We start from the raw sequence: 16,739 nt of genomic DNA, 5'->3' as shown, positions 1-16,739 counted from the left end.
GTGCTGTCTGTGTATAGTCTGATAGATCTTACTCCTCTGCCACAGAGCCCCATTGTTGTCCTATTAAAACTATCAAATCACATCAGATTCACACTATTGCACTGGAAGACATATTCATTCAATAGGATGAACATCAGTGGTAATTTATGTTGAGTTGATCTCACGGACACTATCTTGTTGCAGTAAATACCCACTAGAATCAAATCAAATGCAATATTTATTCCTGCTTCAGTAACATTTGCTAAAAACACTACACCCTGCTGCAATTGCTTAGGGAATTGTTTTGTAAAGTATAAACTTGTGACTTTTTATTAAAGCTCACATACTGAGATCAACAGACAGAACAGGGGAAATGAAAAAGTACTGAAAACCAACATTAGTATTTTCTTTTCATGGCATCTCTAAGGCAAAAACAAAACTACATAATATCACCAGCCCCACCCTGTAACTTGCATTTATGACAATGATGTCTTATCTGAATTAAAGATAAGCTTCAAGATGCATGTGGCATGAGCTCATTTGAAACTAAAAGGCACAAGTAACATTTAGCAAGATTTTCTAAAACGTAAAGGCCTCAAGAAATACTTGTATGGTAAGCATAAATATAGGCATTACACATATAAACATAGCATCACCTGCAAAACCTCATATTGCAAAGTTAAAGCATTTGTGTTCAGTACTTTCATGAGCTTTTTAGGCTTTAAGTATGTGTGATTGTGCCAGTAAGCATATGTATGAAAGGTATTAGCGTCTGTGTGTACACAATATACACATACAGTCTTAATACTTCCATGGTGTATACATGTATGTTTATATTATGTGTCAATCTGAATTTAAAGAGAAACAGTGAAAGTGAGTGCAGGAAGTCTAGCAGAGAGAGAAACCATCCCTGGTTTCCTCAGCGAGAGAATTTTCGGGGTCTGAACGGAGGAAGATTGAGCTGATGTGGCGCCGTCCTCTCCTCCTCTATTGGAGCCAGCTCCTCTGCTGAGCCCCACTTCTTCTTAGAGTGGAACAACGATACCAATTTCTTGTTCTTATTTCGCTCTCTAGCCTGAGTGACCTGAAACTCTGTAATCATAAGAAATAAAAGATATTTCATGTCTGTCATTAGTCCCTCATGCTCCTAAACTAAGTTACTTTGTACTTGTAAATTTTTGTCTAATAAATTCAGATACATCATTTTAAAGATTTTACATTCTTTAGGACAAACCTGAAATGCTTTCTTTTTCATTTATATTTTTCCAAGGGACAGATGTAATGTAGTATAATCAATAGGTATTTTTTTTAAATAAGCAATGTTGCAGTTACAAGTTTTTGACATGGCAGACATCATCATCATTTTAAAGGAATGATTTGACATGTTCACTTTCTTGTTTGTTCAGATGAGAAGACTGATAACAGTCTGCATCAGTCTGTCTATCTGTATGGCAGTTTTAATGCTCTAGCCAACAGATTCTTAGCTTAAAATAAAGACTGGAAAGAAATACCTAGCTGGTTCTGTACACCTACACTAGCACCTCTGATACACAGTTTCAGTTTTATGTGGAGTGTGCCATCCTTTAGAGGCACTGGTGGGCAGATTTATTTATTCCTGGACATGGCCACTCCAGCTGTTGCTGCTTGTTTTCAGTCTTTGCTAAGCAAAGTTAACATGCTGTTGTAGTTTGTATTTAACAGGCAGAAAAGAAAGTGGTATTGATTTTGTCATTATATTTGTTGCACAGACCAGAGAGTGGCATCAGTCTTCCTATTGAACTTTTGTCAAGAAACTGAAAAGTGTATTGTGAAGAAAACAGCTCATTTTAAACTTGTTCCACAAATGTACATCCTTAAATTTAATCAAATGTACTTCACTCAGAAAACTGCAGGCTGTTGCAAAGACATTACAATTCAAATAATGAATCTCTCATTGTGACATTTTATCCAATGCCCATAACTCAGGTGAAATGTGAGCCTATGACTCATTTTCTACTGTACTGTGTTCATATTACTTTGGCAAGTAAGTAGACTTTCTGCAAATGCATTATTAGGTGCCACACATGCACACACAAAATTCAGGGATTTCATGCCTTGGCCAAGCACAGAGAAATAAAACAAAATATAAAAGAACAACAGTATTAAATAATAATAAATGTATAAAAACTTACATGTATTGTAGTATTAATACACCTGATGTATATAGTTATATAACATTATTATTATTATAGTATTATTAGTATTATTACCTATCAAATAATTTGTAATTCAGCAAAAAAAGTACTCACGCAGCTCACAGTCTTCCTCTGGAGCCTCTGCTTCTTGACTGTTCAGATAATGACAGGCAAGATGGCCACTATAGTCCCTTAAGTTTTCTTTAGCCCCTGATGAGAATAAGCACAAATCTCTGAACACTGATATCAGTCATGGAGGGCAGCGAGATACTCTAATGACACCTTACACAAAAAGCTTTACAGAGAAAACAATGTTAAAATTAACCACATTAGATTGAACGCTGCTACCTTTACCTTTAACTGAACAAACAACATGTTCAATGAAAGCAGTTTTTACCATAAGTCCCTATGAGAAGGTCTAGAATATGCCGGTGACCGTGTAATGCTGCAATGTGTAAAGGTGTGTACCCCTGTAGAACAAAACAAAAGAAAAACATGCAAAAAGGAAACAAAGTGCTTACTTTTCAGGGACACAAGTGATACACCCTGACATGCAAACACAAAGTATTGTAGTGCTCACTTTACTGACACATAAAGGGCTGAGGCAGTTTAAAACTGACAGTTTTATTTTGTGTGAAGGTCAAGAGAAAAACTTGTGGCAATGTTCTGAAAGGATTTAGTACCTACCCCCTAGTGTTTCCCAGGCCCAAATGCAGCCAAAGAAAACAGCATGGAAATAAATATACAAATTAGCAAAGGTTATGGAAACACCAGATAATGATAAAAACATAATTGCTTTGCAATTCACTGAAAATTGCATAGTTTTAGAGTTATGCATGCCAGCACATAGACGCACTGTTTTGGGAAACAATTAACCATGACATGACGTGATTTATTAGCAGAGCACTCCAGCACCCTGACAGCACGTGCTGCTGTAATACATTTGCACAGCTGGACCTTCATAGAGGTCAATTGGGGAACATTACATCACTGAAGTATATAAGAGGAAAGCAGCAGCCAAATTGTTTTTTCTGATATTATCCATTCACATCAAACATATTGTACATACCCATCACATCCTGTTAAGAGCCTGGCTACTCACATGCTGTAAGAAAGAAGCACACAAATAAATCAGCAGATTTTGTGAGTCATTAAAAAGCAAAAGGAGCACTCTAGCGATTTTATACTCAACGTTCAATATGTTTAGTTTATTATAGAACATTTATTTCTTTATTGTTTTGCCAATATATTTTTGTATTTGCATAGCTGATTTACACGTGGTAGCACACACATTTGGGCTATATTTAAATATGATAGCTCTTGTTTCTCTCATCCTTCTCACATGGACAATACCATTCATGCCCCTCACTGTAAGTAAAAAAAAAAAAAACTTAAAATAAAAGTGCACTCACTGATTTGGTGTTGACATCAGCACCAGCATTAACCACCAGAGTGGCCATGTCTTCATTGCCATGTTTGGCAGCCCAGTGCAGCGCTGTCTGTGTGAAACAAGTAAAGAGTTATTCATGAAGTATACTAACCCACAGCAATGTTCCGTACCATTATCACACATGGTAACTGCTGTAGCATCATTATAAGTTGTCTAAGCTGAGTGGGGCAGCTTCTTATTGGCTGTATAAGGGCAGAGGGCCAGCTGTGCACGGAGGGGAGTGGGCAGATGGAAGGATGGAGAGATGGTTTCCTGCCATCTAACAGAGCCTAATTACAAAACAACACAGCACTGTGCCCACTGTTGGGGGGCCCGGCTGCCTGTCACCAGAGGAAAGATTGATGATGTTAGTGTGACCCGCAGAGGGGAGACCCACCCAGACATCGGTGCAGTACTGTCAGGACACATCAGGGTGTGAAACATGGGCCTCTGAGACAAAATTCTTAGAGATACACCCACGTCCACTTGGTAAAATACTCAAAGTGTGTATAGATGTGAAAATGATAGACCCATGAATGAAGCACAAGTTGTATACAGACCACATCCACCTGTTTGATCAGACCTGTGAGCTTCTCTGTTTTTCCTACACACTTTAAGCTGCATAACTATGAGCTATCAACAGGTGAAAGCTGAACATAGGTGCAGATGTCAGCTAAGTACTCTAAGTAACAGTCATCCTTCCTCAGCTTGGCCCATATTACACTACATCAAACAGCAGTCATTTCAGAAGTATGCATTGACTTTGGATGAATTAAAACCCTAAACTTAATTTCTGTTAGCTGCTGTTTGAGGAAAGAAAGACAACTTTACCCCTGATTTCACAAAATGAAAACTTCTCTTAGTTGACAAGAGGTCAAACTGAATGAATTTCATACATTTAATAATGTTCATCTTTTTAAACATTGTAGCAGACCATTAATAAAGCCTTTCTTTGTCTGGAAGAAACACATGTGATTAATTTCATTTTTGAGTTACTTGTCTTTTATAAACATAGTAAGCATTTGACAGGTGCTTTCTGAAAGTTTCTCTGTGCTTTATCTTGATCTTTGACAATCTCAAAGACCATTTAACAAAATGTACTGCTGTTCTGAAGATATTTTCACAATCCTTAGAGGCATATATATTACTCTTATAAAATTTTTGTTTGCTGTTTGCTTCCCAAGTTAACCCTCTTTTCTTAGTCCAAAGATAGCTGCCAAAAATGACATATTTCTTTGCTTAACCTGAACCAAAGTATCAACTCTTAATAATCAGTAACATCTGTCTATACTGATCTACATAATGTTTTATAATACAGAAAAAGATGTTCCTATAAAAAAAATTTCTTGATTAGCATATCCACAGGAGATCAATTGATCTGCATGATTTGTTGGAATTTGGAATCGTCAATCAGCCTACCATATGTTTTTTGACTGTGGGAGGTAACCGAAGTACCTGGAAAGAACCCACACAAGCATGGGAAGAACATGCAAACTCCACAGAAAGGCCCCTGCCAGGTTTCAAACCAGGAACCCTCTTTCTGTGAGGCAACTATTAACCACCCATCCACTGTGCTGCCCAAGATGTTCCTACAAAATAATGTGTATGTTTTTATACACATTATTTGTGTTTTTTTATTTTCATAATATGCAGCTGTTTCAGGGGGCAGCATGGTGGCTGAGTGGTTAGTACTGTTGCCTCAGAGTAAGAAGGTCGTGGGTTTGCAACCCAGCCTTTCTGTGTGCTGTGGGTGTACTCTGGTTTCCTCCTGCAGTCCAAAAACTTGCATGTTAGGTTGACTGGTGACTCTAAATCCTTCTTCAGCAGATCCATGTGACCCTGGTTAAGGAATAAGTGGGTATAGAAAATGGATGGATGTTTTAGGTATTAAAAAGGATATACGGATGCTTTCAGTAGTAATACCAAAGTTTAATTTATCAGTTAACTTTAATAGTCATGCTATAGAATACTGAACAGATGTCCTCACAATGGTAATGCATTGGACCCAAGAGCCTAAAACATTTGCACTGTGTTGTATATCTACATGACATGACATGACATGACAGATACTTTATTCATCCCCATTGGAGAAATTCAGAAATTCAGAATGGATTATTGGATGTTGGAATGGACATGGATTATGAACTATAGTCACATCGGAAAAATGTCTTTTTAATCATGTGGAGGAGGAACTATATTTCCAGGGAGCCTTTTCAGATTCCAGAAATACCTTCAGAACAGCTGCAGGTGTCATTAATTGGCATGACCATATGTTTGTTTTTTAGACAAATGCCCATATAACTCTGTGACTCCAATGTAATGGTAACACAAGAGAGGAACAAACTGGGATAATCACACTGTTTGAACTGGACACGTGTCCTTTTGTGTTTAGAAGCTACAAGGCTATCAACAGCTAGCAAGAGAAAAAGTTCTGCTGGCATCCACTGAAGGGAATTAGGATCACTATACAGGTACACAGGTAGAACTCTGTGTCAGGCATCTGAGAGATATATAGTATTGTGACAGGCTCAAGTATCTCCATCTCTTTTGTCTGTCCCCTGTCACATCTTAAAGACAGATTGGCTGTAGCAGTGTTTGATAGGCGGCTCGCTGGGTCTTACACTGGACAGGAGTGATGGACGAGGCTGAGCAGGATGCAGCGTCTTACCTCCCTGCGTCTATCGTTTCTGTTCCTACCAATCGGGGTGACCCCCCACCCGTCTGATCACTCAGGGATGACTCTGTCCCTGTCACATGCTCCCTAGTGAGGGAAGTAGTGGCTAAAGAGGGTTGACATCAGCATTAGACACAATGGCTGATCTGCCCCTGACAGTCTCCTGGATGTGGAGGAAGACAGAGGGGAGTGATGAGCAAATGATGTACTTACAAACTGTGTGGCAGAGGAAGGTGTCACAGCAGGAACAGAGGCCCACATCACGAGGAGAGCAGGAAGAGAAAAAAGCACGAGTGAGAAGCAGGATGAGATCCGGGTGTTCTGATCTGTGTTTTGTCTTCACTTTTAAGCAACTTCATCTTTAAACCACTCTTTGAAGTGCATACCTATAAAAGCACCTGATCCCAACAAACATTTGGTCAGAACGGGAACTTAAGTCCTCCCTGGATGAAGAGTAATCCCTTCAGTCTATGTCAAATATGTGGTTTAGAGCCTGCTATTTAGTGTGCTTAGCTAAACTTCTGTTGAACAAAGTGAGAACATGACAAATGCAGATCAAATAAATAAATCCTGGTTTTAAAGATTCTGGTTCTCATGAGTCTTGCAAGTTTTTTTTTTTTTTTTTTTTTTTGATGGGCGGTATCTCTGTATATGATCTCTGTAAAGGTATCCACCTCTGGTGAACAGGGAAAAGCTGAAAGCTAAAGGCAACATCAAAGAGGCCTGAGGGAGACTTAGCACCTTCCCAGGGACACAACTAACATTGTTCTACAATTAATCCTAGGCTGCTCTATTACTTTCAGATTATCTTTAAGTGGGTGAAGTCTTTGTGGGGCATTAAGGCTCTCCTTAATCTCCCTCCACCCCTGCCCACCATCTCCCTACACTTCAATGGCAGCCATGCTATCTTGTCCGGGTGGGGATGGCAGAGGCTTAGGGCTAGTCTTAGAAGGTGGTCTGCCATGGCTACAGGACACTGTGACACAGGGGAGGGACAACAAACATGAGCTCAAATCTCTTAAGCGAACAGGGAGACAAATAAAAGGATTTAGGTTGTCAGGGGGGCACAGGAGCTAAAAAGCTATCTTTCATAATCCTTTTGATAGTGGACCTTTGAAATGCATGATCTGGATGTTTTAACACAGGATTCTCAGAATACTATTTAAGGGAAAATCTCAGCAGAATGTGCTTGTCGAAGTTACAAAAGCAAAAAACCAGTCTGACACCTGGACAGTTTATGTAAGTTGTAAACCATTTTAACAGGCCTTGTGTTAAGATTAGTATGAGTAAGCTCTGTCACAAGTATGAGTAATGAAACTTACCCCCTGAGTGGGATGGTCATGGTCACAGTCAGCAGTGACAGTGTGTGAAAATGAAAAAAAAAAAAGGAAGACACAAATCATAATAAACAATGCCCAACACAATATTATGACTTGCTAACTACTACCACAAAATGCAATGTGTTGTTTTCAGCACTTTTCTAATTTTGTAACACTGCCATGTGAAATACTTACTGAGGTGAAGTCCTGGTTTGGCCCAACCAAAAAAGACAAAACCAGAAGTTAGTGAAACTATACATAAATGACTTTTTCATTCCCTTCACACGTTTTTACTTAAAACAGTGTAGGTTAAAGGCTAATTCTTAGAACGTGGATGTTATTTGTAAAAATTTGTTGACTAGTGGTTCAAAAATATTATACCACCAAAAAGGTTACTGAGATCTGCCTGAGTAGTAAGACAGACAGAACCAAAGAGTCAGAGGAACTTTGGAACCAAAGGAACAAGGTTGGGACTTAATGTAGGAATTTAAAAGTCCCCTTGACTTACTGCTCTTTACCTTTCAATCACAGCTGAGGTCACATCTGTGACCTGATGGAAAAATATATTAATACATTAATTCTTAAAGTGATCCCAAATTCCTTTCAGGGAGTTTCGAAAACAGGTCAGCCATGTTATGATTGTATAATTATTTTGGATTTAATGTTGTATTTATTTACTGAAAAGAGATAGACTTCCTACAAATTTTAATGATTTCTCTCATAATCATTTGAACATTTTGTTTCCTCAGAAATAAACAGATGTGAAAGAAACGGAAAATACAGTAGGTTGATAACTATGCTTAACTGTTGCTCTAAAGACTTCATGACACTTTTGTTTTGTGTTTTTCACTGGACACAACTTAGAATAGAGGCTGACAGGATAAAAAGCCTACCTAGACTTAGCCTCATTACAACTGTGGCTGTTGCATGACCCTTGCAGGCCCTCAACAGGCTTCCTGTTTACATCAGAGTTTTTGGTAATAATGTCACAATGCCTGCAATAAACTGGTAACCTGTCCAGGGTGTACCCCTGCCTTTCACACAAAGAGAGCTGGCATAGGCTCCAGCAGATCCCTGTGACCCTAAATAGGAATAAATAGGTATAGATAATGGATGGATATCACTATGTCATTTGTTTTCATGTAGGCTAAAACTTTGGTTGCTCATTTTTCTTGACCAATCAGTTTTGTAGCTGCAATATCGTTGGCCAATATTCTGATAACGGCTAATTTGTAATATAGTGCAATTATGCTTTATGGGGGGCAATAGAGGGTGTACCTTCTTGTTTGCCAGGGAGGGATCCTGTCGGAGCAGCTGAGAGAGGTCAGGAATCCGTGCACCGGCAGCAGAATATATCCATTCCTTCTCTATAGGATCCAGCTAAAACAGAGAGGAGGGTGGGGGCTCAGACATGCTCTCTCACACACACACCCTGCCATCCACATCCTGTTCTGGGCTCTTATGATAGCGTTGAAGCCACAAACCTTAATCCATTTCCTATAAATGACTGAGTCACAGCCAACTGACACATTGTGGGAGACACCCATGATGACGCTACACTGACTTTAGTAGTTTATACTTTTATTCTGTTATTGGTTTCTCTTCACATTTTGCTTATGGCTCCTCTAAAGCCATAGGAAAAGACACAGAAAGGACTTACAGCAACAGCAGCGGAGCCCATGCTGCCTGTACACTCCTCGTCTTGCTCCAATTCAGACTGAAAGAAAAGAGAAGTGACACAAGTTAACTGTATCAGTCATAATGGTCACTCAGCATGATGCAGCATCACTGGGTACACACACACCCACTTTTACACACTGGTCACATTGCTGTGAAGTCTTCCAGTGTGACCAAAGGGTGTCAGACAGATAGAGGAGTAATGAGACAGCGAGGATGAGGTGACAGTTTCACACATAAGGGGTAATGAATATCAATCCAATTAACAATTAACCAAAAAACAACACGCCAGTAGTTTGGCCATGTGTTTTTGTCACCATTTTAGTTCAAAAGGGGTCAAGAAAAAAAGCTTCCAAAATAATGAACACAGCCTTCTAGCCTTCTAGCAGTGTCACTTTGGCTGATTTATTATGTGGGGAAGAAACAGTTGTTTCTTCTTTGAGGAGAACTTGATTGCAAATTGTTCTCAAATCATACAGTGACATGATGTTAAAACACTGCTGCCACACATCAGCATACTCAGCATGAAAAGTGGAGGGATGGTACGTATCCAGACTGTTCCACTTTGATACATATATTCTGTAGCATGTTTAGCACAGACCAACAATAGCAGGCACAGAAAAACATGCAGGCATGCAGGCAAAGACTGAGAAGTTTAAAGAAATCCAGCAAATCCCCTCTCAGTATGTTACAGTTTATTTCAAAAATAGTCATTTGGATTACTTGTAGGGCTACAACTCTTATTTTCAACATCAGTTGTTCAGTTAATTATTTTTAGGTTATTTGTTCAGTCTTGTTTGTCAAAATATGCTTATAATTTAATGAGCTCAAGCTGGAACTAGTGATTTACCTTTTTTACACACTTTATCTTCAAAAATGATGTAACAGCTTAGTTGGTTATTAAAATTGTTCTTTTATTTTCTGTTAATCAACTAATGACTGCAGCTCAGAAGGCGATACTCCGAAATCTGTATTTAAGTAAAACTGTAGTTCACTAGCCAAAACTTTAGTCTTTAGAGTAAAGGGGAACACCCATTTACCACAGGTTAAATTCTGTGGCCATACTGACAGGCTCCATTTACACCTTTTGGTCATTTTTTCTTCTGCTGTGATTTTTAAAATCCAATTGTGATTTTTTTTTTAATCTCTAAAAGTTGATTTTCAAAGAACTGAGACCAAGATACATATTGAGAAACAACATTTTAGTACAAATAAAAATTCTGATGTAAATATCTATTTCTAATTTATTTTTGGTATACTTCTGGCAGTATATGCTTATACTGTCAATAAGCTAACATTGGTTGATGGTTCTAATTTGAAATGGCAATTCCTATCAAGCTTTCAAGTCTACTGCCTCAGGCATGAATGATGAAGAATAGTGTGACAGGACACTGAACCAGCCAGGTAGCTTCGGTAATATGAAACAACTGTCAACACCAACTGTATTAAACACAGACTTCAATGGTACAACTAATACCTTAAGCAAACAAATTTAATCTGTCTACAGTGCTGTAGTAACACAGTCCAACATATTTCATGTCTATTGTCCAGCCCATCATGGAAAGCCACATATCTTTCTAGGGATAAATCCACATCTTTGATGGCCACAAATGAATATTATCGTTTTAATGAGTTCCAACATGTTGCTGCTTAACATAATAAAAGGGAGCTTAATTTAAATGCAGAATCTACTCCTACTCCTTTTTCCCCCAACTGATCCTCCTCCCACTTCAAATCAACATACTGTAAGTTACAAATCCAGGTAATTTACTTAGCGACACCTGGTGGGTAATGGAGGAACCACTGCAGTGAAAGTACTGAACTGGAAGTCATTATGCTATTTTATTTTTTGTGTGTGTTTTAAGTTATAAGTTATATTTTCTCATACTGTCTGTAAAGGATAATTTAATATTAATTTACTAGACTGTATGTTCAACAGTAATATTAGATGATGTCCTTTCAGATAGAGTATGATTCTTGGATTGAAACGATTATTATTAAAGTAGGTTGTATTTTTTTACGTAACAGCTTCTTCTTCTATTTTATTTTATTAATTTTCCTTGTACCCACTGGGGTACTGATCTGATCAGATTAATTTCCTCTCAGTTAATGACTAAATTGACTCTTATCTGAACCACATGCTGCGCATCAAACAGCAACAGAGCGGTGACATATTTGTACTTCTCAGCATTGTTTGCCCAGAAAAGGAGCCTAGCTTAAAGCATAAACACTTTACAACATAAAGCTCTACATTTTTTAAGTGGCTGTAAGCAGAGGTAAAAAGCAAGACTACTGCCACTCTATAAGAGTGAATGCAAGCCTATAAGCACTCTCAATCAGACAAACTGTCACCTTTGACCCACCTTTGAGTCTAGCTCATCCTCTCCATTGCTTTGTGCTGAAAGTTCCTGGACTTGGATGACAGGAGGCAGCAGCAGAGCATGCTGTATTGTGACTGCTTCTGCCTGCTGATCCTGCAGGAGTACAGACATGATACACTGTAAACTTAAAACTTTCTCTGATTCAAATGTGCAATTTGAGTGTTCACAGGCCAAATATTTAACTTTGTTAAGTGCTGGCTGAGGTTAACAGTGCGCATTAGCACTTTGCTTGTTTTTTCCTTGCCTTCACCAACTGGGTGTGGACAGATAATGTTTACCTTAATGCCGGTATGAACAAATCCTGTAACACGACTTTCAACCAGAAACATAAAATACACAACGTCTTCCAAATACATGATTCAATACTCAAGTTTATAGCAAGAACAATGTGGAAAAGTACTTCCACAGGATTACTGTGCAGTAAACCAGTGCATAGTGTTGAGTTTCCATCAACACTAATTGCCTCCTATAGGTTGTTTGTCCTGATCCTTAGATATGACCCATAGGAGTATCTCCTGAAACAGAGCTTCTTTGTTGTCAGGCAGAACAGCAAGAACTTCACCATCATTAACAACAACAAGAAATATTGTGCTGGCAAACTTACTAGACCTTTGTTGTCATGGAAATAATCATAAACAGGATGTTAAAATTATAGAACGGTCACAATTTTATTACATTTAGACACAGAAATAATTTGGTTATGTTTAGGGAACGATCTTGGTTTAAAATATTCTTCCTTGTCACAGGTGCAGCGTTGAACCCAGGGTTACGGTTGCAGAACAGTCGTGAGTAAAAAACATTTTACACTGGTTTCCTGTGGGAAAGTCCTGTCTTTTCAGACCGATCTTTCAATACCAACCTCCTCTGGACATAGACTTTGTCACCTAAATGCTTTGCTTGTTCCTTTCATAATAACTACAGTTGCTAGAGGTCGCCGGCTTGCTAACATATATAGCCTTGTTTAGAAATAAATGTGTCATTCGCGTAAAGAGTAAATATCGTGTCTTGAGGCAAATTCATTAAGAGGCATTTTAGCACCAAGTGTTGCTGCTCCTTATTTTGATTTCAACACACAGAACATTAAAGGGAGAACAATTTAAATTCACCTCCACAGCACTGTCAGGCTCTCTTCGTGATATCAGCTCATCCCGTTGTTGCTTCTGATGGAAAGAAGTGGAGGCATCTGTTGCATCCCATTGTACAGCGGCCGTTGTTCTGGCTTGGCTCAACTCTCTCTGTCCCTTCCCATTGGTCCCATGTTGCTTGGCGTCTCGTTCATGTAGTAGCTGCCTGTATTTCTTTTTGAGGACAAGGTACTTCTCACCCTATGACAGACAGTCAAAAAGCACAATATGTGAAATGTAAAAAGATGAAAAGAGTTTGGAGACAACAATGGAGGTATAGACAGTAGAGAGTAAAAAGAAAATAAAGTATGTATATGAAATTCATTGTTGGTTTTAGTGTCTGTATGGGTTTTGTGGAAATGACCACAGGAAATCACTGGTCTTATCCTTTAACAAACAGATAAGGAGTGGTGTATCTCTTCTCATCAACTCTCAACAAAAAAGTAAATAAGCATGTTTCCCCAAAATGTCAAACTATTCCTTTAAGAAAAGAAAGATGATTCTGAAAGGAAAACCTGCCTACACACAATTCTTCAACTCAATTGAAATAAAAAAAAAAATAACAGAACAGAACAACTGCAGCTGTGGTCTCTTGAGAGAAACCACTGGGTGAAAACATTTCTGTAAGAGATTGGGCAACTACTACACAGTTATGATAGTTTAACTGGTACAACTGTTCATAGTGAAACACTAAATATAAATAGCGAATACAAAGCTTTTTCCATAAAAGGTAAAAATATTTTTAAAGTTTACTTACATTCTCTGACTTCACCACAGCAATTCGGTCAATAATGAGCTTAAATTCCTCTCGGTACTTAGCTGCAATGAAAAAACATTTGGCTTGAAATATAAACATAGTTTCTAATATCTCACACTTTGTAAAACTTTAATATCAGTGGTTCTAATACCAAGTGTCAACTGAGAAAAATTAAAAGAAAATAAGCAGAATAGCTTGAATTAACTTTGATTTACTACAAAAATGTAGTATCTCTAGATATAGCTGTGGCTAGAAGAATGTTGTTTGTGAGTGACAGTAAACTGGATGGGCTGCTGGTCTATATTTCTATGATCTGAAGTAAAATGATGCAGTCAGGGAACAACATCTGCTCAAGCACACACTTAGCTCTCCCTGTGTTCACACCAGTGAGTAGACACCCGGACATGTGCAGAACGTGCAATAAAAAACTGAGTCTCAGTGTAGGCCCCTGGTTATGCTACACAAGCATCATATTTTCCAGGCCTAGGTATTCCATTCATTCCTAGGTGTACATGGGCATGCAGCTCAGGACAATTGCAGTGTTTCCTTTTCCTGTTGTGGACACAAAGAACATTTGTAGTGGGATATTTGCCCCGCTCAGTCAAAACAACAGGAAATCCAAAGGAAGCTGCCGTTTACATCTGTCTCAACAAATGAATTCCTTGCTTAGCACAGTGAGTAACATAGTATACATGCTAGTTATTCATTAACCAGAGGTATGCACAAACAAGCAACTCACACGTGTGTTTGCCCCAGTCTAACATGCCCCAGTTTTCCAATCTGATGAAAATGTGAGCCCATTAGGATTCTTCATCTAGTCATGCAGTCATGGGGACTTGATTATAATTAAAACACTATCATCACAATTACTAAAAAAAAAAAAAAAGCTGTATCCAGATGCTATGACAGACTGTAACTATGTGGGAAGCAATTTTCTAATTGGACCTCCATGTCAGATGGCAGAGTAACAAGGCAGCTTTTTAAACCTTTATCAACAACTGCAGTGCTGACATAGCATCTGGACAGTACATGCTGGCAAATGCAGGACAAGGTCACTTTGAATAATTTTATTGTGGGAGGTTCAAATACATTTGCTTTAAGTATAGAGTGCCAAGGCTAACAATATTTGTCAAATTTGAATGGTTGCCATCTCATTATATGTTTTCTTCTTTTCAAAAGGTTAGCAATTAAACTGGGGGTGTCCTATCTTTCATCAGTGTTGTGTGCTTGATCTTTTCTTCGAGCTAATTATTATGGTTTTGTAGCTAAAAGAAAATGAAGCATTGCTGCAATGAATCTTGAGCATCCCATTTTAAGGTGAAGCCATATAACTTTTTAAAGAACAAATAATAATAATGATTTAGCAATGAAATAAAGCATTAACAAAATAAGCCTAAACTGCTAAAAAAAAGGCTTGAAACAACTACAGAAAGACATACAACTAGAGAGACACCAAACAACTAGAGAGAGAAGGGGAGATGACTGTAGTTGTGTCTCTTTCAGGTTGGCAGTCTATGAAGGGGGTGGCAGGGACCTTTGGGTATCTGCTCACAGGGGCCTGGTGTGTCATATCTCATCCAGGCCCACAATGAAAAGCTGATCCATCCACCATCCCCTCTGCTAATTACTCAAGCATTATTGCACATACTTGCTCCTACATTATTCTTCATGTAGTGAAGGAGGACATGAGGATAGTCGGTGTGGGTGAGGAGAATACAGATAGGGTTAAATGGAGGCAGATGACTCGCTGTGGCGACCCCTGAAGGGAGCAGCCGAAAGAAAAGAAGTAAGAGAATAATAGCTTATTTCTTTTTCAGACGTTCCATAGTAAAAAAGAGATTTGTTGCAGATTTACAGTAGGGCTGGTTTAGGCTGTATTAGACTGTATTAGTTTCAGCTTGCTGAAAACTACATTATTCTGCAAAAAACGCACTCGGACGCGTTACTCCCACAGACTTCAATAGGAATTTGCAATGATTCAGTGCGGAATTGCATAAGCGTTTGTCCAGTGAGTGGGTTAAGAGAACTGCAGAGAAAGGCAACCACACCGCCGAATATTTCTAAAACTAGCTAATATTGTGTCCCTGAGCTGAAATAGCGGGAAACAGTGAAAGTACCATTGGGGGCCTTTGTGTAACACTGCATGGTGACAGATTGTGTTGATGGCTTGGTTCAGGTCGTCTGTTCAGGGAGGAAATGAGAATTTTTGCTGAAACTGTAGATCTTCAGAGGGGCTTTTAATGTAAACCAGATGTTTTACAACAGGGAACAATGGAAGGACGTGAAAGTCGCTTGTTAAATACAGACAGGGGAATGTTGCGGTTAAGCATAAATCACATTCATCCAAATATGACAACTGTCCGGCAAACACGAGGTGAGTTGGTATTTTCAGGACACCGGCCACTCCGCATTGTACCATTTTCCGCCTCATATTCTGGTCTAGCTGGAGCCATGACACAACCACTCGCTACTTACCACGTAACTGCAAGTCACCGTGGCCAATGAAAGGCTTAAATGTCTTCAGTACATCTGCGTTTTTGACTCTGCCTGAATTGCCTCCGGCGGAGTAGAAATAATCCAGCAACGACTCTTCACTCACATCACTCATCTCGGCTCAGTGTGTGTGTGTAACGTCTTTGTAAGGAGCTGGCTGCTATGTACTGCGGTTTTCACACGGTTTCAGTCCTCTTGCTATTATTATTTCACTCCGCCATAACACGGTCCTGTGGGCTAATTTAATAGTACAAATGTCTAAACTTCACTCCACCCAGACTCGCTGCCCACTGCTGCGCCTCCTACTGTTAAAGAAATACACACACACACACACACACACACATCTCAGCAGTCAGCATCTTTGCCACACTTCAGCCTCTGCGCAAGGATGTAGGCTAAACGTTTTTTCTGTCCTTATCTTTCTCTCTCCATGATACTTTCCATTAAACACGCTGGGAAAATGCACAAAATCATATCGACAACCTATAACAATTTTTAGAAATGGTCGTGAACGTCTCATATATACAGTATTAAGAGACGCACTTGTGTAGTAGGCCTGTTTATGTGGTTTTCTTCCAAACTGTAATGAGTTGTGGGATATACAGTAGCCAGGCATATTTACTCAAGTACTGTGCTCCAATGTAGTTCTGATATTTGCTTCCAACATTTAGAGGCACTGTAGTATTTCCATTTTATGGTATTTTGTACTTCTACTTCACTACATTTCAGAGG

The 16,739-nt window shown here is 38.9% G+C and overlaps 1 protein-coding gene across 2 annotated transcripts; it reads right to left on the bottom strand.

Moving 5' to 3' along the window:
* Window positions 1-278: 278 nt before the first annotated feature.
* Window positions 279-16,297, bottom strand: LOC113145655 (ankyrin repeat domain-containing protein SOWAHB). 2 transcript variants are annotated; one of them, XM_026332626.1, is made up of 13 exons: window positions 15,990-16,297; window positions 13,515-13,576; window positions 12,740-12,958; window positions 11,616-11,726; window positions 9,236-9,292; window positions 8,854-8,955; window positions 7,771-7,782; window positions 3,566-3,652; window positions 3,256-3,258; window positions 2,841-2,843; window positions 2,551-2,623; window positions 2,268-2,363; window positions 279-1,071 (listed from the first exon to the last, which is right to left on the bottom strand). In XM_026332626.1, the coding sequence occupies exons 1-13, from the start codon at window positions 16,120-16,122 to the stop codon at window positions 899-901; spliced, it is 1,131 nt and encodes a 376-aa protein (XP_026188411.1). In that variant the 5' UTR covers window positions 16,123-16,297; the 3' UTR covers window positions 279-898. The 2 variants fall into 2 exon arrangements, with proteins under 2 accessions (XP_026188411.1, XP_026188412.1); XM_026332627.1 differs by lacking the exon at window positions 2,841-2,843.
* Between the last annotated feature and the right edge of the window lie 442 nt (window positions 16,298-16,739).

Source organism: Mastacembelus armatus, chromosome 7 (genome assembly GCF_900324485.2).
Source record: "Mastacembelus armatus chromosome 7, fMasArm1.2, whole genome shotgun sequence".
Taxonomy (NCBI): Eukaryota; Metazoa; Chordata; class Actinopteri; order Synbranchiformes; family Mastacembelidae; genus Mastacembelus; species Mastacembelus armatus.
The sequence above is the reverse complement of the archived record's forward strand: the minus strand, read 5'-3'. Positions and strand labels throughout refer to the sequence as shown.